Source organism: Phacochoerus africanus, chromosome 8, assembly GCF_016906955.1.
Source record: "Phacochoerus africanus isolate WHEZ1 chromosome 8, ROS_Pafr_v1, whole genome shotgun sequence".
Classification (NCBI taxonomy): domain Eukaryota; kingdom Metazoa; phylum Chordata; class Mammalia; order Artiodactyla; family Suidae; genus Phacochoerus; species Phacochoerus africanus.
In genome coordinates this window covers 69,796,522-69,824,389 of record NC_062551.1, presented here as the reverse complement: position 1 = coordinate 69,824,389, position 27,868 = coordinate 69,796,522, and the positions used below count along the sequence as shown (strand labels likewise).

At 46.7% G+C, this 27,868-nt stretch overlaps 1 protein-coding gene across 4 annotated transcripts in view; it reads left to right on the top strand.

Moving 5' to 3' along the window:
- Positions 1 to 3,241: 3,241 nt before the first annotated feature.
- The window catches only part of CLSTN1 (calsyntenin 1), an 81,806-nt gene continuing 57,179 nt past the window's right edge, over positions 3,242 to 27,868 (top strand). For 3 of the 4 annotated variants that reach the window (XM_047791669.1, XM_047791665.1, XM_047791668.1), the window contains exon 1: positions 3,403 to 3,547. In XM_047791669.1, coding sequence (XP_047647625.1) covers positions 3,448 to 3,547 — 100 coding nt within the window. In that variant the 5' untranslated portion in view covers positions 3,403 to 3,447. Of the gene's footprint in view, positions 3,548 to 27,868 lie in introns of all 4 variants that reach the window. The other variant, XM_047791670.1, reaches the window with a different exon arrangement.

Sequence of the window (27,868 nt, the reverse complement as noted above, 5' to 3'; positions counted from 1 at the left end):
TTATTAGCTAAAGTCATTTCAAAAGATGCAGTACTGGAATTCCCTGGTGGCCCAGTGGTTAAGGATCTGGTGTTGTCATTGCTGTGGCTCAGGTTCAATCCCTGGCCCAAGAACTTCTGCATGCCATGGGCATGGCCAAAAAAAGTTCAAAAAGTTGAAATCTTCCTTGCGTGGCTGATAAAGCCACCTCTTTATTCTCTCAGTGGCCCCCTAGGGATGGGCTTGGGTGGAGCCTCTCCCCCCCCCACCCCCTTTCCCCTGCAAGGGAAGCTCTGGAAGATGCCTCTCAGTCAGCAGTTGGCTAGGCTCAGGCTAGGAGCCTTCTCTGCCACCCAGAGCCAAAGTCCGGCTCCATCCCCACTTCAGGGTCATTTTGAGGATGATCTAATCCGTCACGTGGAGACCTTTGAGAAGTCATCAATAGGGCCTAGGACGCTTTTTTTTTTTTTGGTCTTTTTGCCTTTTCTAGTGCTGCTCCCTCGGCATATGGAGGTTCCCAGGCTAGGGGTCTAATCAGAGCTGTAGCTGCCAAGCCTATGCCAGAGCCACAGCAACATGGGATCCAAGCCATGTCTGCAACCTACACCACAGCTCACAGCAATGCTGGATCCTTAACCCACTGAGCAAGGCCAGGGATCGAACCCGAATCCTCATGGTTACTAGTCGGATTCGTTAACCACTGCGCCACGACGGGAAATTCCCAGACACCAAAGAGCTTTTGTTTGTGTTTCTCACAGAAATGAATACATTACATTTTTCCTCTTGGCATCAGCCTGTTCCTTCAAAACAACAGTTCTGAGATTATACCTTTCTGATTTTGTGTTTTTATAAATCTCCAAAGTCCCTGGAAACCTACAGGGTATGTTATTGAGATGTGATCTCCATAATGAAAAAAAAAAAAGAAACAACTAATACAGCAATTCATTTAGTTCATCACCGAGTATGTATTGAGTCCCTACTGTGCATTCAGCAGCACCCACTAGGAGCTCAGAAGCCTCCTGAGGGAAAGGAGAAGCGATCGTACATTTAGATCTACTGTACATGAGCAGGCACTTCAATTGCATCATCTCATTGAATTCTCACAACACTAGGAAATAGGTGTCATTATCCATTTCACAGGTGAGGAAAGAGAGTCAGAAGGTTCTGTAATTTGTCCAAGGTTATTTGTAGTAGCAGGAGCCAGAATTCCCATCCAGTGCTGTCTGTCTGTACCATCTGGGTCCTTTCCACTAGAATAGTGTGGAAGAGAAAAGGACATGCATGGAGTAGTCAATCGGCAGCACCAAGTAGCAGATTATGAAGCCTGGATGGTTGGGTTAAGAGCATGTATGTTTGGGGAGAGAGGACCTGATAATCTGGAGGACTTCCTGGAGGAGGCATCCCCAGAAATGCACTGGTAGGACCTGAGGCTCAGGGCAGAGGCTGGGGACGTTGGACCATGGGATGCTGGACCATGGGAAGGAATGAACTTGAGCTCAGAGAGTGGTGAGATAATGGGCTCTGAGGTCAGCTGGGTGGTGCCCAGGCATGAAGGGTGGGAAGCCTAGCAGGGTTGTCTAGACTGGACGAGGTTGCAGCAGGGAGCCATTGGGAACCTGGGAGGGCTGGAAGCAACAGCAGTGCCTGGAGAGGATGACTCTGCAGTGCTGCCTGGAAGGAGGGAGGGTGTGTGTGGCCTGGAGATGGCAAGGGCCAGGCAGGTGCCTTGGGAGGGGTCCACCCAAAGGCTTCTAGACCTCTTGGACCGAGGGGAGGGATGGGCAGGGGGACTGGAGGTGAACCTTTCGGGCTTTGGTGGAGAATGTCTTTGAGGAACAAAGGACAGGGAAAAGCATATTCATCACTGATTGCTTCGAAACCCTCTCCAAGGTTATGTCGTGCCTCTGTTCACTGCTGCTCAAGGTCCTCTTGTGGCCTGCGGGATTAGGTCCAAATCCCTCATCCTGACATTTCAGGCATCTCACAATGTCCTCAACCTACCTTTTTGGGCTTCTCACCCACTACTCTTCTAAATAAGTCCTCTGCTCCCCACAAAGTGACTCATTTTCCTCCCAGCCTCAGAGGCTGCCCACCCCCCTTCACCCCACCCCAAGCTGGTCTCCACAATTCCCACCAGCCAGCCGGGCCCTCTCAGTAAACATCAGAAGGACAATCATTGTGCAGTGAATCACCTTTGATAGCTCTCCCAGCCGAGTCCTGAATAATTCACACTTTATTGTTGTTTAACTTTTCCCATGGGTGTCTCCCTAATGCCAGCCTGGTCCTTGAAGGCTGAATTGGGGACGTCATTTGGCCTTAGTTTTCTTGTCTGCACAATGGAGCTAGTGAGGTCAGCTCACCCGCACAGTGCCTGGTGCCTAGCAGACCATCCCTAACTGTTCTCTGGCATAAGGTGGCCCTGGGGGTTGGCGGGGCGGGGCGGGGGTGAGGCTGGACAGGAGGAAAAGCAGAGACCCAAGAGCCCTGAAGGGATCCTTCTCCAATCGTTTGGATTTCTGCGTTAGCATCACAGTAAGATCTAGAAAGGGCACCTGATCCACCCGCCTTTAAAAAGCCACGAATGGATTTCTTCAGTAAATGCAGGGATCTTGGGTTACAAATTCAGGACCCTGGCGGGGAAAAGCAAGTCCCCTCCCTGGGCCAGAACCACTGCAGCACGTGCTGCGCAGCCCTTGACTGTTTACAAAGCGCTGACCGCGTCTCCCTAAACACCTTTCACAACCCCGCAAGCTCCCTCTCATCACCTCTACGTGGTAGAAGAGGACACCGAGGTTCTGGGAGGCGACGTGACTCGTCTGAAGTGGCACAGGGTGTTGGCACTCAGGGGCTCTGGGCTGCACGGTCCGTCGGGGTCTGCACTCCCTGGGGGCGGGGGTGGGAAGGGGAGAAGGGGGAGGCACGGGCCCCAGGGTGCCGCGCGCTCGGCTCCGGAGCCTGGGAGCGCGCGTGGGGATGAGGTGATGCTCTCGGCTACCTCAGCGGACCGGCGGTGCAGCCCCCGGGGTTTCTTTCAGCCTCTCGGGAGCCACCCTCCCCCGGCGCGCCCCCGCGGAGCGCGCTCCGGGCTCCGCCGGCGGGTTCGGAGGCGCGCGCCCCGCCCCCACCCCACGCCCCGCGCGCTCCCCGGGGCCGCCGCGCGCGCGCCGCGCCGTCGCTCCCCTCCCCGCCCCTCCCGCCGCCACCCCGCCCCCGGCCGGGTACCCTCGCCGGACCCGAGAGAGAGCGCCGCCGCCATCTTAGTTGCTGTCGCTGCCTCCAGCGAAGCGCTGCCTCCGCCGAGGGGAGGGCGCCCGCGGCCCAGCGTCACGGCGGCGGCTCCTCCTCGGACCCCGGTGTTCGCCGCGGCGCCAAGCGGCCGGCCCCGGGTCTCGAGAGCCCCGCTCGGCGCCCCGCGCGCCTCCCTGCCGCTCCCGCCTCGGGCCGGCCGCGGCGCCGGGAGCCGGAGCGATGCTGCGCCGCCCTGCGCCCGCGCTGGCCCCGGCCGCCTGGCTGCTGCAGCTGCTGCTGGCCGGGCTGCTGTGCGGCGGCGAGGTCTGGGCCGCGCGAGGTAAGCGGCAGGGCCGGGTCGGGGCGCGGGGAGTCGGGTCGGGGCGCAAGGGCCGAACGCCAGGAGCCGGGTCGGGGCGCCGGAGGCCCCGGGCGCGCGCTGCAGGCGCAGCGGGAGAAGCCAGGCTCTGTCCCGGGCGCGGCACCACGGCCCTGGCCGCCCCCATCCCACCCTCGCCGGGGTGGTGGCTGTGCGGATTCAGGGGCCGCTGCAGACGAGCCGAAGGGTCGGTCCGCCTTCCTCAGCAGCTCGGCGGGCTGGGGCTGCATCCTTGGGGTGAGGTGCCTTGTACGTGTGTTGTGTGCTCAGATGTGCATCAGGCTGGGGGTGCACGCACCGTTTTTTGCTGTATGCTTACATAAGAGCCCACTCCTCCGCATGCCTTTCCCAGATCCCGATTATCTGCTGCTGCAGCTGCACCGCGGACGCGGCATCTTCGCCCTTTTCCACCTCCTCCCAGGGTCTTTTAAACCTCGTTTTCAAACGAGCCAAGACTGAAACTTCTTGCTCCCTTCCCACCTTTTCACCCAAAGGTGAAATTTTGTTGGGGTTTATGACCATGGTCTCACCCTGTGTTAGAAATCTTCCTCTCCTACACCCCCGACGCCTTAGTGCAGTTTTTCTGACAGTAATTTAGATCGTGCCAAAACGAAAAACCCTTCTTTGGTTCCTTAGGGCCGAAATCATTTTATGGTTACTTGGCAAACAATATTTCTTAGTGAATCAGTTTTGTTGTTGTTTTAACCTTCAACCACTTAACCTTTTAAACGTTACTCGCTCTCTGGTATTGACCGATCTTGCCAACGAAAAGCTTACGCATTGCAGATATATGCTTCCGAGTGGATCTTGGAATCGTAAACATTTTCCTCGGCCTTGGAGCAAAGTAATCCAGGTGTAGTCTATAGGGTACTTGGATCTACTTGGATCTATTCTTCTGATTTTTTTTTTAATCAAAAAAAATTCCGGAGGGTAGGGCCAATGGATGGCGAGATGAAATGGTAATATTTCAATTTCGCCAGCTCTTAAAATACCGTGTTCACAAATTAAAGGGCAGGAGAGGCAAATGCATCTTTTGTTCCTTTCTTCACATCGAAGATGATCAACTTTGAATACTTCATTTATTTCATGTCTGACATTCTCTAGACTCTGTCATATTCAGATCTTAGTCATTTAAGTATCTAATTGCTCTCACTTTGATTTTTAAAAGTTACATCAGGCTAAGTTTGGAAGGGTCTTTCCAGATGTGGGATGGAGGTCTGTAAGTCTAATATATCCACGAAAAAAAAAATGTCAAAGTTTACTTCTCTTGGGGAAAACCCACACAGCTTAAAAATATGTGCTGGGATCGGATATTTGGGGAAACAGTTCAAGTATATTTAGTCAGTGGTAATATTTCTTGTTGGAATCCGTATTTTCTTGTTTGTCCATTCACCTACATTTGCTGTTCATTATTGAATTAGCAAATGGGCTAATTAATTAATTAATGGGCTAATTAATTGGTTAGCCCATTAGCAATACTGGAATGCCAAACAGTGTGATTTCAGCTGTCAGATATCTTCGTTATGGGCAACTAAACAGAACTCTCCTGTGAAAGAAACATTAAGCACTTGAGTCCTTTGTAGTTTACTAAGTTTCCCTAAGCTTTTCTGGGTGTATTTATAGCACTTAAGAGTTCTTCATCTTCAAAATAAAAACACATTTTAAATATCAGCTGTTCTGTTGTGTTTGTTCTCTTTTTTCTCAGCTTGCAAGTTAGACACTGTCATCATGAGTGTTAGATGAAATGCTAATAAAGTGATTTCATTTTCAGATGCTACAATAAATTTTGTATGTAGATAGCAACTTGTAGAGACACTTTCTATGGGCTCATTTTACTTAAAAGAGAATTGGGAGTTCCTGTCATGGCACAGTGGAAACGAATCCGACTAGGAACCATGAGGTTGCAGGTTGGATCCCTGGCCTTGCTCAGTTGGGTTAAGGATCTGGCATTGCCGTGAGCTCTGGTGTAGGTAGTAGTTTGTAGGCTTGTAGTTTGCACACAGACTCCTCATTGGGCCCTCTCTTCACCATCCTGGTTGAAATTTCATCTCTCTGAACCCCTGAATCCTCCTTGTACCCCTTCGTTTTTCTTTTCTCCATGGCGCTTAGCCCATTGTAACACGATTTACTTACTCTTTTTTTTTGCCTGTCTCTTCTCCCTAGATCCTACCCAGCGTGGCAGGGTATCTGGTCTGTGTTGTTCACATGTGTGTCCTGTCACGGGCACACAGCAGGCACTCGGTGTTGTGTGAACAAATCGGTAACCGCATTCCAGAGTAGGCAGCATTGGGTCTTCACATCCTCATTCTCACCTGATGGGTAAATGTTACATACTGAGAAGAGCGTCACAGACGCGGAGTGCAAAACAGCTTAAATCCTACAACATGGATATAAAAATTCATTAGTAGATAATTTCTCAAAATTAGCTCTGTGGCTAACACTTTGAGTTCATTTCTCAAAAATACTGTAATTCTTGGAGTTCCCATTGTGGCTCAGCAGGTAACAAACCTGACTAGTAACCATGAGGACAAGGTTCGATCCCTGGCCTCGCTCAGTGGGTTAAGGATCCGGCGTTGCTGAGAGCTGTGGTGTGGGTCTCAGATGCGGTTCGGCTCCCGTGTGGCTCTGGCTGTGGCTGTGGGGTAGGTGTAGGCCAGCAGCTGCAGCTCTGATTCGACCCCTAGCCTGGGAACCTCCATGTGATGGGGGTGTGGCCCCCAAAAGACAAAAAAAAAACAAAAAAAACCCCAAAAAACTAATTCTAAGCTTTTTGGAAAAATGGTTTTGTTTCTCTTTTCTTTTTTTCTTTAATTTTCACCTTTTATTTATTTATTTATTTATTTATTTATTTATTTTTTCCCCACTGTACAGCAAGGGGATCAAGTTATCCTTACATGTATACATTTTTTTCCCACCCTTTGTTCTGTTGCAACACGAGTATCTCTCTTTTCTTTTCTTGCCTCATTCACAGCATGCAAAATTTCCCAGGCCAGGGATCAAACTCACACCACAGCAGTGACCCAAGCCACAGCAGTGATGCCAGGTCCTTACCTATGAGCCACCAGGGAACTCTGGGAAAATGGTTTCTTAATTTGTTACCTTGTTTTTCAGAAGCAGCTTTGAGGAAAAATAATTTTATTACAGAATTCAATTTTATATTTAATATTTTTATTGCTGAAAGTAAATATTTATTTCACATAAGAGACCTATAGAAAGAAATAACAAAGTATTCGTAATTCTGAATGTATTCCAACTTAAGAGCTGTAACGTGATTAACTGGAACCCTCAGCTAACTGGAATCCAGATTTGGGCTGCATACTACTTTTAGGAAAAAAAGCATAAAATAAAGCAGTTTCCTAGAAATTCTTTTTCATAAGGAAGTTTTAGGCATTCTCATTATGTATTATCTGGGTCAGTACTATTTCATTTTTGAGCCAAAAAAATCAATCAGGTTTTAGGTATGAGGAATATCACCTATAACTGATTTTCTGTGAAACATGATTACTTTTTATTAAAACACGGTTTTTGTATTGAAATTAGAAAATGCTGTAATTCCATGACACTAGTTTCAGAACTCGGTTAAGTTTACTAGACTAAATCCTTTTTTTTTTTAGGTTTCTGTTTTTTCTATTATAGTTGATTTACATTGTCTATGTAGACCAATTCTTAATGTTTAAAATGAGGAACCCGAGGGATGTTAAATATTTAAGACATGAAAAAAAAAGGATTGAATTATTTTTATTATTGCTTTCTAAGACAGGAGAATGTCATTTTTTGGATAGAGTTTTCATTTATAAGTGTTGAAACAGAATAGATTTGGCTCTTCTGAAAATCACCAAGAGTCCTATTTCTCACCCATTCTGGTTAAGTGAGGTTTTAAGTCATTATGCTTTTTAAAATATACCTTGCTTTTTCTGTGGTGGTGATTTGGTAAGATACATTAAGAGATGTATCTTTTCTAACTGAAATTGAAGATACATTTGAATTGATTTGTGACAAAATACAGATTTTAGTAGAGCTTCAGGAGTTCGAGGCTGGTAGAAATGATTTACCCAGTGTCATGTCCTGGCACTGTTAAAAACAACAACAGCAGTCTTCAGAAGTGACATTTTGACCCCACTGGAGGCTGTGCCAAGGCTGGAGTTAGAAACCTTCAGACTAGGACAGCCCCGGCCCCCATGTCTGGCTGATGCAGGCACCTGTTTTTCCGTAGAGCTACCAGCACCTAGGAGTTGGGGGCACAGCATTCAGTTGTCCCCTGTTTAGCAGAGCCTTTCTTTTTTTCCCCTGTTTTAGAGAGATTTTTGTTCATTTTCTCATTTAGCTGTAGGATAATATTATTATTGGATTAAACATTTTCACAATCTGTTGCTAAGGCTTTTTTTGTTTTTAAAGTTCTAGGCAAAGATTCGGTTACCTCAAAGTCCCTGAATGTAGGACATCCTAAAACACCTGTAAGACACACCTGGAAGTTCATGTCTTTCCATTCCAGAACCCCAGTGAGAAGTGTGTGGTAGCATAGTAGAAGAAGAATCTTGTTTTTCTTTTTTACCTTTGGTCAGACAGGCGTATGTTTTGAACCAGTCTGATCCTCTCGTGACAAGAACTCCTCTTAGGTCTGCTGCTTTTCGAGTCTCTACCTTGATCTGTACTTTCTGGAACGTAATTGTTTTAGGGCAAAAGAAGACTTTGTTTTCTTACATCCATTCCTTTTCAATTTTTTTTTTTTTTTTAAATGGTGCACCCGAGGCGTGTGGAGTTCCCAGGCCAGGGATGGAATCTGAGCTGCAGCTGAGACCTATGCTTCAGCTGTAGCGGTGTTGGATCCTTTAACCCCCTGCTCTGGGCCAGGGATTAAACCCAAGCCTCTTCAGTACTTGAGCCGCTGCAGTCAGATTCTTAACCCACGTGTGCCACAGCAGGAATGCCTACTCTTTTTTAATTTTTAAAACAAGTTTATTGAAGTAAAATTCATATATCATAAAATTCACACTTTTAATGTTTACAATTCAGTGATTTTTAGTATATTCACAAAGTTGTGCAGCCGTCATCAGGATCTGATTTTAGCAAATTTTCTTCACCCCTCCCCCGCAAAATCCTATGTCCCTTAGCAGTCACACAAATTCCCCTTTTCTCCCACCCCATGGCAAGCACCAATCCACTTTTTGTCTCTATGGCCTTGCCTGTTCCGGACATTTCCTATCCGTGGAATCACATAATATGTGGCCTTTGGGATTAGCATCTTTCACTTAGCATGATGTTTTCAAGGTCCATCCATGTGGGTATCAGTGCTTCATTTCTTCTTGTGGCTGAGTAATATCTGCTATAGGCTGAATGTTTGTGTCCCTTCAAAATTCATGTGTTGAAACCTAATCTCCAATGCGATGGTAGTTTGAGGTGGGGGATTTGGGGAAGTGATGAAGCCGTGAGGCTGGAGCCCTTGTGGCTGGGATTCGTGCCCTCGTCTGTTCTGCTGCCAATGGGCACGCGGAGAAGATGACCGTGAGGGAAGTGGGCACCAGACACCGAATCCACTGGTACCTTGATCTTGCGTTTCCCAGCCTCTATGATTATGAGAAATAAATTTCTGTTATAAGACACCCAGTCTGTGCATTTCGTTACAGAGCCCAGAGTAAGACAGGAGTCTGTGCTGTGTGCATGGACCACGTCTTGTTTATCCATTCATTGGTTGATGGCCGTTTGGGTTGTTTTCCATTTTGTGGCAACTATGAATAATGCCGCTGTGAACATTTGTGTGCAGGTGTTTGTGTTCATGTATTTTCAGTTCTCTTGAGTGTGTGTGTGTGTATGACTGAATTGGAATTGCTGAGTCTTGTGACTCTGTTTAACATTTGGAGGAACTGCCAAACTGTTTCCCACAGTGGCTGTGCCGTTCTCCATTCACTCTTGACCTCTGTAATCAGTCCCAGGAGCATCTTTCTAATCAGACACGTGTCTCACAATTGTCTAAGAGTGTTCTTATGACAGTTTTAAGCTGATGATTTCCCCCCCCCTTCTCTGGGGATAAATTGGCATCTCATCGACCCAGCTCCTTCCTTCCCCACTATCTCCCATCTCATTTCTGCCCGGGACCTTAGACTTTGAATTGAAAGGAACTTTGAAAAGTCCATCCTCTGCACCTAAGTAGGCTTCCCTGTAAAACAGACATTTCTTCACACGCCCCTGACAGGTAGTTGGTCCTTCAGCCTGGGCACTTGCTCATTCACCACGCAACCCTTTTCTTCCCAACACTGTTTGGGCTTTCAGTCCGCCTTCCTTCGGACTGGATCTCATCAGCCCTTCTAATCCTTCCCGGCGTCCAGCCCTGCAGCTCTCGGTTTTTGCCACTTTAAGAAAGGCTGGGAGCATCTGCGGCCCAGCATCCACCCCCCAGGCCCTAATTTCTGCCCTTGATCTGAGGAATGAGCCAGTGCAGTGTGCAACCCTCCCCGCCCCCAGGCCCAGGCAGCGTCAGTATTTAAGGCTTCACCCTATGAAAGGGACTGTGAGAAACTCTAGAATTTTAAAACTATGACTAGTTTACAAAATGACATTTCTTCATTCGTTACATTTTTGTTATGTTAATTGGCTGAAAAGAACTCTTAAAGTAAACTATTTTGTCTGGTTCTTTGATTTATTTAATTAACTATTCGTTATCTAACCAGCCTCCAATCAGGATAAAACACTCAGAAATATGTCTTTAGATTGAAAGTGAATTTTAAAACAGTAAAAATGAATATCATCTTTGTTTAATACACTGTTTAGCGTGTAGTGAAGGCATATTTATTCTGAGCTCTTCCTAAATCTTAAAAATGCTTTCTTACTACAGTACCTTCTTTTTAAGGACGACCAAGAAAAAAAATTAAGGGTCATAAACTTAAATCGTAGATAGTGTAAAACTTGAGAATGATTTGTGCGAGGTTGTCTGTTAAGTGGCTTCTAAAAAGCAAAATTCATTCCATCTGAAATGCAGACTCCAGGCACATTTAATTTTGCATATTTCAGGCGTAGTTAATGATGAATATTGATAGGACCAGCTGCATAATCGAAGTGTGGGGCTCCTTTGTTCAAAAATTATTAGGAATTTCAAGACGGCAGCTGAGCATTTAAACCAAAGCGTGGGGCTTGGCACACCCAGGGACCTGGTCCTGCGTATTGATAGGCTTGATATGGCCAAGGTATCAATAGAATGGGCCTGACCCTGAGATTGTAGCCAGAGCCCTCGGTCCTCTGGGCACCCTCTCAGATGAAGCAGCAGACCCCCCCCGCCATGCCCCTCCTCTCACTGGAAGGCTTCTGTTCTCTGGGGGCCTCAGGGAGGAGGCTGCGCTGCTGTCTGCTCTGTGCCCCAGCACCTGGGGAAGGACAGACTCTACTGGGTTCAAGATAAACAGCTCGGAGGTGGAGGCTGATTGAGGAAAAGGGGGTTTGGGTTTTGGGGATTAAAGCCTTTGTGTCAAGCAGATTTACGTTTACCTTTAAAACGCCTTGACCAATTCATGCCAGCTTCCTATTACTCGTGGCATTAGTAACAAGGATGACAGAAATGATTAAAATTCTTGAATAATGCCTAATCTTTTTTTCGCCGTGTGATTCAGAGTGGCTAGTAAGTAGCAGGATGTGCTGGCCTGAATTCAGTTTTCTCCTCAGGCTGCTCTCACTTTGAGCCCCGGTTACTAAGAAGGGTGGGAAGGCTGAAAGCAGGCAGCAGCCGTTCTCAGCATTTGGGCACCTCCAACACTGGTGCTGTATTAACAGCAGGGTCCCCGATACTCCCTCCACCTGAATTACAAAGCCCCGAATTGGTGATATTTCTGCTCTTGCTTCTGAGTTGTTTATAAATATCCACTAATATCTGCCCATGATTCCTGAACAAAGCACTTTCATTTGGCAAGAGTTTTAAAAAAAGTCCATGCCCAAGTGTACACAGCCTTCTCTTGCTTAATTAAGAGAAGCAGCTTATAAGTATCTTAGAAACATTCAAAGCCTAGAATAGAAAGTGAATTAAATGCTTTTTTATACAAAATCTGACATTTTAAAACCTTTTCTTTTTCTTTTCTTTTTTTTTTTTTCTGGCTTTTTAGGGCTGCACCTGCAGCATATGGAAGTTCTCAGGGTGGTCGAATTGGAGCCGTAGCTGCCAGCCTACACCACAGCCACAGCAAGGCCCCATCCAGAGCAGTGTCCTCGACCTACCCCACAGCTCATGGCAACGCTGGATCCTTAACCCTGAGGCCAGGGTCGAATCCACATCCTTGTGGATACTAGTTGGATTCGTTACCCCTGAGCCAAGACAGGAACTCCTTAAAACCTTTTCTAATTGGAGGAGGATGTGCCAGTGGGATAATTTAATAACATAGCATCTCCTTTCCCCCAGTGATGACTTCAGTTAATAATAACTGCAACGTTAATATTTGTTTGATGAACTGTTTTACAAAGGTCACAGATGCCAGTAATGAATATGTATTTCCTTATTCAGTCAGTGAAGTTTATGAACCTGGTTTTTTCTAGACTTGGTCTATCTGAGTATTGAAAGCTTTGATATACTTATGCATAAGGCAAATGTGTCTTCATTGCCCTTTTTCCTTTTCTGTTCAAATGGTATGTGCTTATGTGGTTTTCAGTGCCCACGGACAGAGTGGAGCCAGGGACAGTGAGAAAGCACACCTGGGCCCCTCGGGCCAGGCTTTGGTGTTTAAGCCTGGAGGGAGGAGGCCCAAAGGGTTTTCTGAAGTTTCCTTCTTATCTAGAAGCTCAGCTCAGGGGGGTGAGAGAGCAGATAGGGATGTAGAGCGAAAGCCCTGCCTTGGAATGGAGCAGTCCTGACTGTGCCTTCTTATCCTCTGGAAACCCAAGTATAGACAGGTGAACTGAGGCAAGCTGGTGCAGTGGGCAGTGATGGAACCCCGGCCTCTGAGAAACCCCCAGTGGCGGCTAGCAAAGGTCAGTCCGTGTCTGGTTATGGTGAGATTGAGATCTTGTCTCCTGCAGTGCTCAGGCTTGTTCTATTTCCCTGCGCTCAGATTCCCTGGGTCCCGTGAACTCACCTGAGCTGAGATGCCTTGACTCAGTTCTGTGCTGTTTTCTCGTGCCCTCTCTTCAGCTGCCTTAACCCACAGCTTTGCCTTGATGTCTTGTTTCCTGGGACCTATTTCTGATCCCCAGATGACCCGAAAAGGCAATTCCTGTTGCTCTGTTCGGGATTCACACTGGAACTTCAGTTTTATTTTTCCCCAGACACACATTGTTACAAACTCCTTGGGCTCCATAAGTGATGGTCAGAAACCTGTTTAACCCATCATGAAGGGAAACCAGGCAAGCGTGCAGGAAAACACAGCACACACACCATTGTAATATTAATAATCATCACATAATCCAGTGATGACGTGCCAGTTAAAGTTTTGCGATAAGTAGGTCTTGAAATAGTAGAGTAGCTTAAAAGATTTTGTGGAGTTCCCTGGTGGCTCAGTGGGCTAAGGATCTGATATTGCCCCTGCCATAGTTCAGGTATGACCTCCAGCCTGGGGACTCCTGTATGCTGCTGGCAGGGCCAGAAAACCAAAACCCGAAACCCAAAACAAAACAAAAATACTGGATTAAAAGTAAAGTTAAAAAAAACCCAAAAGTATTTAAAAAAACAAAAAAAACAGGCTGTGAGCCCCCCCCCCCCCCCCCCGGCTCAGCCGCCATCCGTCATTGTTTGGCTCGTGCCTGGAATAAAGAGGAGCCTGAAGGAAGAGACAGGTTGAGAGGAAGGAGGAGCCCGGTGATCTGAGTGACCCAGCCTGCAGGAGGAAAAGCAGGGAGTGTGTGGCCCATTCACTGTGATCCTGAAAAGGAAGAGGGGCGGCCGAAGGGAGGAGACACGGGCCAGCCAGCCCCGGTGCCCAGGTGGCAGCACGGCGGATGCGGTGGGGGAGAGGCTGGGGGGCAGCTGGTGCTCTTCGGCTTGCATGTCGGCCACGCCAGGAACTGCCTGCATGTGCAGGTCATGCCTTCAGGGGAATACTTCCTGCCTCACATCATTTAAAGGAATGACTTACGGTCCCATCACCAAATTTTTTTTTGTCTTTTTGTCTTTTCTAGGGCCCCACCTGCAGCATATGGAGGTTCCCAGGCTAGGGGTCCAATTGGATCTGTAGCCACCTGCCTATGCCACAGCAACTTGGGATCCAAGCCGCATCTGTGACCTACACCACAGCTCACGGCAATGCCGGATCCTTAAACCCACTGAGGGAGGATTCATTAACCCCAGAGCCTCGATGGTAACTCCAGGAAATGCTGTTTAAACAGGTTCCACTGCTGCAGGACTTCCCAGTTTGTAGTCACGTGTGTCAAAGAAATTGCTGAGTGGGGGTATAATCAACATTTATCAGGAGTTCCGGAGTTCCCGTCGTGGCGCAGTGGTTAACGAATCCGACTAGGAACCATGAGGTTGCGGGTTTGATCCCTGGCCTCGCTCAGGGGGTTAAGGATCCAGCATTGCCGTGAGCTGTGGTGTAGGTTGCAGATGCGGCTGGGATCCCACGTTGCTGTGGCTGTGGTGTAGGCCGGCGGCTACAGCTCTGATTCGACCCCTAGCCTGGGAACCTCCATATGCCACGGGAGTGGTCCTCAAAAGGCAAAAAGACAAAATAAATAAATAAATTAAAAAACCCCATTTATCCAACTCCCTTGACCACGGCTCTTCCTGGAGCATGTTGTGGCACCAGTGTTCCAGGGAATACACTTTGGGAAATGCTGCTCCAGGTTGTCCCCCAACCCTACTCCCTTCCTGTAGAAAATGGAAAAGGCAATTTAGTACAAAAAAGAAAAAGTTAAAATGACCTAAAATACTGTGTTTATGCGATCCTTAGTCTTGAGACTTGTGTGTGTATCTCTAGATTTTTTTTCCCTGTAAAAAATATATCTAAGGGGGGGAGGGGGGGAGTGGGATGGACTGGGAATCTGGGGTTAACAGATGCAAACTATTGCATTTGGAGTGGATCAGCAATGAGATCCTGCTGTATAGCACCGGGAGATATATCCAGTCACTTGTGATGGAGCACGGTGGAGGATAGTGTGAGAAAAAGAATGTGTATATATATGTGTGTGGTGTGACTGGGTCCCTTTGCTGTACAGTAGAAAACTGACAGAACACTGTAAACCAACTAGAATGGAAAAAGTAAAAACCATTAAAATACATATATATATCTACGTAGTGAAGGTTTTAAGCAAAATGAGTTTATTTTATATAGAGTGTCTTGTTACTTTCTCTGTGTCATTCACTAAACATATGTCCCAGGTATGGTGGGTCTAATGGTCCATTAGCAAGATGTAGTAGGATCTATTTCACTAATTCTTTAGGATTTCCAGACTGTTTGGATTCAGGACTCTTGTGTTCTCAAAAATTACTGAGGACCTCAAAGAGCTTATGTTTATGTGGATTTTTTGTTTTTTGTTTTGGGTGCTCCCATGGCATATGGAAGTTCCCAGGCCAGGGCTTGAACCCGAGCCACAGTAGCAGCCTGTATTGCTGCAGTGACAATGCCGGATCCTTAACCCACTGCAGCACACTCGAATTCCTAATAGAGTAAATATTGGTTGATAAAACCTACTTTGGAGTTCTCTGGTGGTTCCTCAGTAAATTAAACATAAAATTACTATCTGATCCACCAATCCCATTCCTAGGTATACACCCAAAAGAATTTAAAGCAGGAAAAAAAAAAAAAAGGGGGAGTTCCCGTCGTGGCGCAGAGGTTAACGAATCCGACTAGGAACCATGAGGTTGCGGGTTCGGTTCCTGTCCTTGCTCAGTGGGTTAACGATCCGGCGTTGCCATGAGCTGTGGTGTAGGTTGCAGATGCGGCTCAGATCCCACGTTGCTGTGGCTCTGGCGTAGGCCGGTGGCTACGGCTCCAATTAGACCCCTAGCCTGGGAACCTCCATATGCCATGAGAGTGGCCCAAGAAACAGCAAAAAGACAAAAAAAAAAAAAAAAATTTAAAGCAGGTACTCAGGGGGTTTCCTTGGGGCACAGTGGGTTAAGGATCTGGTGTGGGTTTGAGCCCTGCCCTGGGAACTTAAACATGCCGTGGGAAGACAAAAAAAAATTTTTTTTCACTTTATTAGAAATTAAACTGAGAACCTATTAAAATATTTAACTATTAATTTATTTTTGAATAGCAATAATAACCCATTAAGTGGTAACTTTATTTTTTGGCTGGACCCATGGCATGCAGAAGTTCTTGGGCCAGGGATTGAACCCGCACCACAGCAGTGACCCAAGCTGCAGCAGTGACCATGCTAGGCCACAAGAGAACTCTCCCCTGCTTTCGTGAATGTAGGTGGTGGGAGTGGCGTTGTGGCCCTCGTTACTGGCCTCTTGAGAACTGCGTGGTCTACTGCCGTCACCTTCCAAGTATGGAGTCAGAGGCTTGTGAGCGTGTGCATTATTACTTTGGTTTTCTTCTTAATTTCACTATAGGACAGGGTTCCCGTCATGGCGCTGTGGTTAACAAATCCGACTGGGAACCATGAGGTTGCGGGTTTGATCCCTGGCCTTGCTCAGTGGGTTAAGGATCTGGTGTGGCTGTGGTGTAGGCCGGCAGCTATAGCTACGATTAGACCCCTAGCGTGGGAACCTTGATATGCTGCGGGAGTGGCCCTAGAAAAGGCAAAAAAAAAAAAATTCACCATAGGACAAATTTTTAATGAGGGAGAAGGCAAGACTAGGTGAGAAAGTATAAGCTGATGTTAAAATCAGATTTATTTGGGCTTTTTTTTTCTTTTGAAAGTACTCATTAGCACTTTCTGTGGAATGAGATCTGGGGGAAAAATGTCTTTTTAAAAAAGGTTCAGTATTCTAAAAAAAAAGTTACTCTTTGTTTTTCCTCACAAGATGGCCCCTTTGAGACCTTTAAGTGGCTGATTTCATTGTAAAAAAAAATTTATAATTACCACAATCAAAGGAGTCTGTTTTGCTTTATTTTCCTGAAAAATCTTTTGGGGTTTTCTCAGAACCTAGAGTAAGTTGTGCATGAGCATGTACACCTCCCGTTTGTCCTGATGGGGATGGTGAGTTTTTTTGTTTGTTTTGGTGTTTCCTTTGATCACCAGTGAAAACCAGCTGGTTCTCAGCTCGGCTATATTCCATAAATCCAGTTTCCCCTTGAGAGGTCATCTGATCCTTTCTCCCCTTTCATGATAAAATACTTTACTTTTAAAATCTGGCAGTTTGGAGTTCCCATCGTGGCGCAGCGGAAACGAATCTGACTAGTATCCATGGGGATGCACGTTCGATCCCTGGCCTCGCTCAGTGGGTTAAGGATCTGTCTGGCATTGCCATGAGCTGTGGTGTAGGTCACAGACTCGGCTCGGATCTGGCATGGCTGTGGCTGTGGTGTAGGCCGGCAGCTGTAGCTCTGATTTGACCCTTCGCCTGGGAACTTACATATGTTGTGGGCGTGGCCCTAAAAAGCAGGAAAAAAAAATCTGGCAGTTCGTCTTCTCACTTAAATAATCTCTGATTACTTGAATAACATTGCATAGAACATTAAGTATTTTTATTTTATTATTTATTTTTTTTGTCTTTTTGCCTTTTCTTTCTTTCTTTTTTTTTTTTTTTGGTCTTTTTGCTATTTCTTGGGCCGCTCCCGCGGTATATGGAGGTTCCCAGGCTAGGGGTCCAATTGGAGCTGTAGCCGCTGGCCTGTGCCAGAGCCACAGCAATGTGGGATCATTAACCTGCTGAGGGGGGCTAGGGATCGAACCCGCAACCTCATGGTTCCTAGTCAGATTCGTTAACCACTGCGCCAAAACGGGTACTCCAACATTAAGTATTTTTAAACCACTAAATTAAAAATATCTCCTAATCTATCTAAAAAAATCAGCTGAAAATCAGCTGAATTAGTATGGCTAGAATTCTAGGAAATAAGGTATTTTAGAACTCATTTTGTTTACTCAACCCATTTTATCGTAGAGGAATCAAGTGGAGTTGTTATTCTTGTCAGTATGGTATATATATATATATATATATATATATTTAAACATATATATTATATAGAGAGCATATATTTTAAATTTTTGTTATATTTTATATATTAAAAAAATATTTTGTCTTTTGTCTTTTTAGGGCCGCACCCACTGCATACGGAAGTTCCCAGGCTAGGGGTCGAATCAGAGCTGTAGCTGCCAGTCTGTACCACAGCTCACAGCAACTTGGGATCTGAGCCACATCTGCGACCTACACCACAGCTCACAGTAATGCTGGATCCTTAACTCACTGAGCAAGGCCTGGGATTGAACCCATGTCCTCATGGATATGAGTCGGGTTTGTTAACCACTGAGCCATGATGGGAACTCCAATATATATATATATTTTTTTAAGTTTTATTGAAGTATAGTTGATTTATAATGTTAGGGTCATTTCCACTATGCAACAGAGTGGTGCAGTTACACACATACACACATCCATTCCTGCAGTATGATGATTTTGTAGCTCAAAATAGGAAACTTAGGAAACAGTGGAGACCAGTCAAGAGTATCTTTAACCTGCTTCATTCTGTAATAAATAATACTCAGAAAGTGTAAATTTGAGTAACTTGTTAGGAAACGTTCATGTTCGGTTGAGTGGGGAGAGATGATAAAATTGGAGTAGAGTTTTCGAAGTTCTGCAGACAGGGTACATTGTATGACAAAGGGATGTTCTTGGACGTTTTGTAGCACTTTTTACGGGAACATCTCAGAAATCTGCACACTGTGCTGGAATCAAGTTTCGGAGCTGACAAGAGCTTTAGAAATGACCTTGTGTGGCTCTTGATGTGACCTTCCCTGGCATGGGTTGCCCTGTCCCCACTGGAGTCATCTGATTGGGGGACTCCTTCCATCTCGGAGGGCAATGTTCCTTGTCGGAAAGTCCTTGTTCTTCCTTCTGCCTCTGATCCCACAGGGTAAATCCTGGTGCTGCAGGAGTTGGTGGATTGAACCCTGTGGCCAAATGGCTGGGCTTCGCGCCCCAGCTCTGGCTCACCAGCCGGCCCCTTCATCTCTCCATGCCTCATTTCCTCCTCTGTAAAAGGGCCATAGTAGTACCTGTCTTACAGGCTTGTTAGGATGAAACAGATTTTGTTGGTTTTTAGAACACTATACATCTTGTGTTTGCTGGTTTTTTTTAACTCAATTCCATGTAACCCTCCCCTCCCTTTTTAAAAGTCGAGGTGACATTCACATAGCATGAAATAAACAGAACATTTTAAAAAAGTAATCAACTTGATTTTTTTATGCCAGTTTGGGGTTCATAGCAAAATGGAATGGAAAGTACGGAGAGTTTCCATCGACCCTGGTCCCCACTCAGGCACAACCCCCCACTACTGATATCCTGCACGTGGTGGCACGGTTATTAAAACGGAGGGACCTACGCTGACACGTCATTGTCACCCCAAGTCCTTGTAGTTCCTTCTTCAGTGTTGGGCATCCTGTGGTTTTGACAAATGTATGACCTGTCTGCCGTCGTGTTGCCACATGGGTCGTTTCTGCCCTGGGTCTTCTCTGCTCCTCCCTTCACCTCCTTCCACCCGACCTCCTGGCCACCCCTGATTCTTTAAACAGTCTCCATGGTTTTGCTTTTTCCAGAATGTCATATAGTTGGAATCACGCAGCACCTAGCCTTTTCTTTTTCTTTTTTTTTGTCTTTTCTAGGGCCGCACCCAAGGCATATGGAGGTTCCCAGGCGAGGGGTCGAATCGGAGCTGTAGCCGCCGGCCTATGCCACAGCCACAGCAACACGGGATCCAAGCTGTGTCTGTGACCCACACCACAGCTCACAGCAATGCTGGATCCTTAACCCAGGAGGCCAGGGATCAGAACCCGCAGCCTCAGCCTCATGGTTCCTCGGCGGATTCCTTCACCACCGGTGCCATGACGGGAACTCCACACATAGCCTTTTCACTTAGAGTAATGCATTTAAGTTTCTTCCAGGTCTTTTCATGGCTTCGTAGCTCATTTCCTTTCAGCACTGAGTAATAGTACCCTGTTTGGGTGCCTTGCACTGTGTTTATCCGTTTGCCTCCTGAAGGACCGCTTGGTGACTTCCACGTTTGGAACCATTTGGGTAAAGCTGCTATAAACATCTATGTGCAGGTTTTTGCATGGACCTATGTTTTCCACTCCTTTTGGTAAATACCTTACCAGCAGCATGGTTGCTGGCCCACATGGTAAGCATCTCTTTGGTTTTATAAGACGCTGCCAAACTGTCTCCTAACGTGGCCACACCATTTTCCTTTGCCCCCAGCAATGAATGAGCGCTCCTGTTGTTAGACAGCCTCACCATCATTTGGCGTTTTGGAATTTGGCTGTTCCAATGGATGCGTGGTGGTATCGTCGTCTTGATTTGTAATTCTCTAAAGACATTTGATGTTGGTCATCTTTTCCTTGCTGTCCTTCCATCTGTATATCTTTATTGATGAGATGTATCTTCAGATCTTTAGCCCATTTAAAAAATTGTATTGTTGTCTTATTGTTAAGTTTTAAGAGTTTTTCTTTCTTTCTTTTTTTTTTGTTAGGGCCGCACCCATGGCATATGGAGGTTCCCAGGCGAGGGGTCGAATCAGAGCTGTAACCACCAGCCTACACCACAGCCACAGCAACGCCAGATCCTTAACCCACTGAGTGAGGCCAGGAATCAAACCTGCAAGATCATGGTTCCTAGTCCGATTGGTTTCTGCTGTGCCACGACGGGGACTCCCAAGAGTTTTCCATATACTTTGGATAACAGTCCTTTATCAGACTCTGGTTCTGATGCTTGTTCAATCTCTTAAAAATGTGTTTTTGGTTTTTAGTATGCCTTTTAATTTTTTGTTGCAAGGTAGACGCGATGCACTGGGGGAGGAACTGTGGTAACTAGGTCTTTATCGATGCAGCAGTACGTGTGGGAGAGGCAGTGTTCTGGAGACCAGTGATTATTAGGTCCTGGTCTTTCGGTGAACCTGTGTCCTTGGGCTGTGACCTTCACCAGGGCTTCTTAGGCCACCTCCCATCCTGAAGTGGGAGGAGTTGGGTATTTCCCTTCCCGGGTAGGTTAGGTTCCTATGAAACCCCAGTAGGTTAGGCTCTGGTTAAATAGTTAACCTGTTAAGAAGAGAATGCTTTGGAGTATTTCACAATTGTTCGTTTTTCCCTCCCCCTTGCTGGAAGCACAAGGGTTTTTTCCCCACGTATTCACCTTAAGGTCCTGGTAGGGCTCCTGGAGATAAAACGCACAAAAGTAGGTGGACCCCCAATGTCCTGTCCCCCCCTCCCCCGGAGTTTTTAGCTCTGAGAGTTGTCTACACCGAGCCTCTAGCAGTTCATCACTTTACAGTTTAGGTTTTCGTACCCTGGCGCTGGCTCCCTGGGTTCCGCCGCTGGGTTCCTGCTCTGGAAAGTTGTGATTCTCTGCGTTGCCCTGCCTCTACCATTTTCGGGGCAGCAGTTTGCCCTGCAACCTCACTTAAGTTGTGTTGTTGATATTTCAGTCTCTTCAGCTTTTCCCCTGTTAGCATGGAATAGTGGCTGCTAAGCTCCTTACATGCTGGACTGGAAGCCAGAAGTTCTCAATATACCATTTTAAAGTATATGGATAATTCAGTGACTTGTAGCCTGGTCCCAGCGTTGTTGTGCAGCCACCAGCTCTGGGTGGTTCCAAAAGATTTCATCACCAAAAAGAAAACTTCGTGCCCATTAAATAGTCAGTCCCCACTCTCCTCTCCTCTAACCCCTGGCAGCCACTAATCTGCTTTCTGGGTTTAAGTGTTCTGAATATTTCATGCAAGGGGAGTCGTACAGTATGAGACCATTTGTGTATGACTTTTTTTTAATGATTTTTATTTTTTCCATTATAGTTGGTTTACAGTGTTGTGTCAATTTTCTGTTGTACAGCAAAGTGACCCAGTCTCTCTCTCTCTCTCTCTCTCTCTCTCTCACACACACACACACACACACATTCTTTTCTCACATTATCCTCCATCATGTTCCATCCCTCTGCTATAGCAGGACCTCAAATGAACCTTTCCACAGAAAAGAAACACATGGACTTAGAGAACAGACTTGTGGTTGCCGAGGGGGAAGGAGTGGGATGGATTGGGAGTCTGGGGTTAATACATGCAAACTATTGCATTTGGAGTGGATAAGCAATATGTATAGCTTCTTTCACTTACTGTCTTTGAGGTTCGTCCCCATTGAAGCCTGTATCGTGTTTCGTTCATTTTTATGGCTGAATAATATTCCATTGCATGTGTCGGCCACATTTTGTTTATCCTTCCATCTGCTGGTGGACATTTGGGTTGTTTCCACCTGTTGACTATTGTGAATGGTGTTTCCATGAATATTCACATACGGGTATTTGAGCACCTGTTTTTTGTTTTTGTCTTTGTTTTTGGCCACACCTCTGTGACATGTGGAAGTTCCTTGGCCAGGAATCGAACCCATGCCACAGCAGTGCAGTGACAACACCAGATCCTTAACCTGCTGTACCACAAGGGAAGCCCCTGAGTACCTGTTTTGAATTCTTTTGGGTGTATACCTAGGAGTGGGATTGTTTGATCAGATGGTAATTCTGTGTTAATTTACCGAGGACCCACCAAGCAATGGCTGAACTTGCATCCCCGCCCACAGCAGGAGTTACCATCCCCTCCCCTCCCCACACCAGCTTTTTTTTTTTTCTTTTTCTTTCTACGGCCATACCTGTGGCATATGGAAGTTCCTGGGTAAGAGTTCTAATCGGAGCTACAGTTGCTGGCCTTTGCCGGAGCCATAGCAGTGGCGATCTGAGCATCTGCGATTTACCTCTCAGCTCGCAGCAATGCCGGATCCTTAACCTGCTGAGCGAGGCCATGGACTGAACTCGCATCCTCACAGAGACAACACTGGGTCCTTAACCTCCTGAGCTACAGCGGAAACTCCTTTTTTAAAACTTTATTTTTTAACAATTATTTTAATTTTTTTCACACCAACTTTTTTGTACCAACTTGTTCTTCATGTGACATTTCCCCGGAATCCCTGCCAGCCTGCCTCGTTTTTTCTCCTTAGGGGCTCCAGGGTGTAGATCCCACCTTTCCGCCAGGGCAGGACGTTTGGTGGAGTTGCACGCCCAGGAGCGGAGTTGGGGTGGCCTGCGGCTGGTGCCCCCCACTCCTGTCTAAGCTTCTCAGCTGATGAGCCCAGCCCCCCCCCCATTGGCGGGGGGCCCTAACCCGACACCCTGTGCTGCCAAAGGTGTTCACAGTCCCGTTCACGATGGTTCCTCGGGCTGCAGGTGCCCCGCCTCTCGGGGCCGTGGGGCGGTTTGGAATCCTGACTCCGTCTCCGTCTGTCCCTTCTGGCTTCACAGCCTTCTCCACTTTGATGTGAAGGTTGAAAGGTGCCGGCCAGGAACGAGCCTTTGAAAAGTTACCAGGGTCCAGTCCAGGTTGCCCGGGTGCATCTACTCTGTGCCCTCTTTTCCTTTTTCCCACTGTTTCCATCTCGCCGTCTTGTTCTCGGTCACGGGGGAGTGAGAGAGTCCTCGTCAAAGGCCTTTTCAAGGTTTAATACACTCTTTCTCGAGGTTCACGTAGATTGAAGTGACCTGTTTTTCAGGGTGCTTCCTAAATCGTAGCTGATGTAATTCTCCCAGATGTCCTGTGTCTTTCCCAATAACCCTCCCAAAGGAGAAGATGTTTAATGCCTGGTTCTCGCGAACCAGGCACCCGCTCATTGTGATTTCCGTCCTTCTCTCAGGGCACAGCAACCAACCGGGAATTTTGCCCATGATCAGTGTCAGACTCATTAAAATATCATTTAAAATGTCCATCTTCCCATTTTTGATAGTTTTTTTTTTTTGGACTGCGTCCATGGCATGTGGAGGTTCTGGGGCCAGGGATTGAACCCTAGCCACAGCAGCAACCCAAGCTGCTGCAGTGACGACCCCAGAGCTTAACCTGCTGCAGCACAAGAAAACTCCTGTGTAGTCTCTCTCTGTCTTGTTGTTGTTGTTGGCCCTGCCTGCCACGTGTGCAAATTCCGGGGCCAGGGGTCCCCATCTTTCCACCTTGAACCAGGTATTTCAGATCCTTGAGAGACTCCTTAAAGATCAGCCATGGTGTAGGTTAGCGGTTCTGTCTGTAAGTTTTCTCAGTACCCCGGGGTTTAAAACCCCCCGAATAACTTAGGGGAACCATGTCCTTGTCCTCTTTCTTCCTGTCTCTCTCCGTCTGGGGCTTTAATTCTCTCATCATTACACTGATTCTCCTCTTCTTAACACATCTATGCTTCCTGAGAAACTCAGCGGCAAAAGAAGATTGAGCTGTTTCATGTTCTGTATTTATCACACACCCTTGACATTTATTTTATAAATAATGTAAGAACTCTATATAAAAGCCTTCATCGTGCTAGCATTAGTTTTGTGAGAATGTAAGGTATAAAGGAGCAAAAAATAGAGAAGCTCGAACAGAATCTTGATTTTATTTTTTTTCTGATCAGCGACCCTGGATGTATTAGACAGCTAATAAATCTAGTCTAGTCAGCTTTTGGCACTACTTGGGGTAACAGCTGTTAAGAACGTTGCATTTGATAGTGAATTTCAGAAGGTCTTGAATACTACTGTGCGGCCTTTTTCAAACTGTATATGATAGGAGTTCCCGTCGTGGCTCAGCAGTAACGAACCCGACGAGTATCCATGAGGACAAGGGTTCCATCGCTGGCCTCACTCAGTGGGTTAAGGATCCAGCATTGCCTTGAGCTGTGGTGTAGGTCGAAGACGTGGCTTGGATCCTATGGGCTGTGGCTGTGGCTGTGGTGTAGGCCAGCAGTCGAAGCTCCAATTCTACCCTTGGCCTGGGAACTTCCATGTGCCTTGGGTGCAGCCCTAAAAAGACAAAAAAAAAAAACCCAAAAACCATGTATGATAAAGTTTCCCATTGTATATGAAGGTCAGGAGACTAAAAAAAAAAACACATAGAACTTGGAAATTACCACTGGACTATTATGTTGTGATTCTGGTCAGCGCCCTGTCCTGTTTTAATTCAAGACAAATGTGATAATGATAAAGAAGAAAGAAAAGGGCAAACCTGGCCTGTATTTTCTGATAACATTGCAAAATATGAAATTGAAGGAAATCATGGCATGTGTTTTTTTTGCGTAACTAGATTTTTGATTGACTTGCGTCGTAAGAGTTAACTGATAAATGGATGTGTGCACATCAACAACTTGAAATGTTCTGAGAGTGGTTTGGCAGTAGATTTGTTCCTGTCATGCTAGATATTTAATTCTGTAGGAAGTTGCATAAAAATATATGTACTCTGAATAATTTCCATGCACAGAAGATGCGAACTGAGAGGCGTTAAAGGGCTCTGTTCCAAAAATATTTTCCTCCACCAGCTGGGTGGCTGCCTGCATTTCTTACCTTAGTTTCTAGTTTTGTATGAAATCATTGAAGATCTTTGCAAAATGCAAGCGTGGGTATCTTGTCATATCCTTCGTTTGAACCCCACTCAAATGAGTTTCCCAGACTAGCTGACCAGTCCTGGCAGGATTGGGAGGAAATGGGGAGTTGGAGTAGGTAAGTTTTTGATTTGGTGCAAATGAAGAGGTCAGGCAAATCTGGACACGTACACGGATGGGGCGGGGGTGGGGTGGGAGGGAGGTGTGTACCCTGGAGCCCATGGCCTTCCAGGGGAGGCTCTAGGAACCCAGTAGCAGCATTTACAGAAAGGCGGTGTAGTGACCTGAAGATGAAGTTCAAAGTTCTACATTGCCTTCCCCGGGAAAAATGCTGTTCATTACATTTCAGAGAAGTAAGTCATGCATGAGATGCATTGCTTAATAAAGAGGGCTCTTGTGCTAAAACAAAAGCAGTAGCCATAGCTGATACCCATTATAAGTATCCAGAAGCGAAGCCAAAGACAAGCCCCTACCAAAATGGCTCTCTAGGGGGTGCGGGTGGCTCGGGGTTAGGTGGGTGTACAGAAGGCAAGAAAGCATTTAAGGGAGTTCCCTATGTGACTCAGTGGTTAACTAACCTGTCTTGGATCCATGAGGATGCATGTTCGATCCCTGGCCTCGCTCAGTGGATTTAGGATCCGGCGTAGCCGTGAGCTGTGGTGTAGGTCGCAGACGTGGCTCTCGGATCCCATGTTGCTGTGGCTGTGACATGGGCCAGCAGCTCTGGCTCCAATTCCACTCCTAGTCTAGGTGCTTGCGTATGCTGCAGGTGTGGCTCTAAAAAACAAAAAAGAGAAAGCATTTAAGAGAGCAAAAGTGAAAATTGCCCAGATCTCTTAATGAGGACTTTCCACGCCTCTGTTCACGAGCCTCATCCGATCTGCTTGTTCATTGCTGGGGAGACTCTCCTGGGTGACATTCCGTTCCAGACCTGCCCAGCCCCAGGTCAGTCTGCCTGACTCAGACCCTAGGCTGCGGCCTGGGGGTGTAGCTGGGGGACGAGGTCTAGAACATTCTGCCCCGCACCGAAGCCATGGAGCAGGGCTCTGGTGCGTGAGTTGAGGCATATTCTGTGCCCTCTGTGGTTTGGGTTCCTTTCCTCTGTTAGGAAACTTTTTTTTTTTAATTGGAGTATAATTGACTTACAACATTCTGTTAATTTCTGCTGTATGGCGAAGTGACTCAGTTATGCATATACGTGTATGTATACACACATATATATGGATACATTCTCTTTAAAAAATATTCTTTTCCCTTATAGTTTATCATAGGACGTTGAATGTAGCTCTCTGTGCTGTTCAGTGGGACCTCGTTGTTGATCTGTGTGTAATAGCTTACACCTGCTAACCCCAGCCCCCCACGCCATCCCTCCTCCAACCCCCTCCCCCGGCAACCTAAGCCTGCTCTCCTTGTGAGAGTTCTTTTTCTGTTTCATAGGTAGGTTCTTTTGTGCCATTTTTTTTTAGATTCCGCATGCAAGTGCCATCACATGGTATTTGTCTTTCTCTTTCTGACTGACCTCACTTAGTATGATAATCTCTAGTTCCGTCTGTGTTGGTGCACATGGCATTGTTTCATTCTTTTTTATGGCTGAGTAGTATTCCATTGTGTGTATGGACCACATCTTCTGTGTCCATTCATCTGCGGATGGACACTTAGATTGTTTCCCTGTCTTGGGTATTGTGGATAGTGCTGCTATGAACATACAGGGCACATGTGTCTTTCTGAATTATAGTCTGGATCTTTGCCAGGAGTGGGATTGCTGGATCATGTGGTAACACCATCCTTAGTTTCCTGTGGAACCTCCATGCCATTCTCCAAGGTGGCTGCACCAACTGACATCTTCATCAACCGTGTAAGCAGGGTCCCTCTTCTCCACATAGGATACTAATTTTAATAAGTGGAGTTTCTCCAGTTTCCCACCTCTTCTTCCCCTCGCAAAGCTGCGTTCTGAAATACCTCAATATTCGTGCATTAACAGCTACCGCCAGGGAAACAGAGGTTGAGAACAACTCATAGGACCCCCTGAATCTCACCTGAGCACCTGTCTGCGTTTGTCAGAGAAGATCCAAGTTCCCTGGGATGTGTGCCTGCAGACACCCTCACGCGTCACCTGGGGGGTGGGGGGGGTGTGAGGTTCAGGCCAGGTGCCTCCTCTTTTCCCAGGGGTACTGTAGCTGAGGGCGGACGGAGCTCCCAGCACAGGGGTCCAGGGTGGCTGCAGGGGCTTGGTTTCCAGGACCCGAGATGAGCCCTGTGACTCCGGAGCTCTTCCACCTGGACCCCTGCCCACGCAGATCCCGAGGGAGACCCCTTATTTCCCAGAAGCTTAAGGACTGTCCGCCCTGTGCACTGTGCTCGCTGCTTCTGGAAGAGTTGGTGGAGAACTTTTGCCATTGGAAATTATGTTGTAACTGGACACGAGACTCCCACACTGGGGTGGCTGCCACGTCACATTTGTGACCTTCAAGAGGGGCTCTCAGTTACTGCCTGAGATAGAGGATGGAACACGGCTGTTGGTGACACCTGCAGGTTATGTTTGGGTTGGAGCCTGGCCTGTTCCTTCGAAGGGAACTCCTAATCCTAATTTTAAAAGCATGTTTGTATTATCACACCCCGATTTCTCAAAAATAGCAATGTGACTGTTGCTGTCACCTGCGTCATCATGTAGCTGAATCTTTTAGAAAGTCAGTCTCAGGGGACAATGTAATTGAGCAAACACTGTGCCCGGCCTGTAATCAGTCCTCAGGAAATACGGGTTCTATGTGATACTGAAATTACAAAATTGGATATATTCAAGCCAGTAGAATTTTCACAGGAAGCAGAAGTGAATTGAAATACACTGAC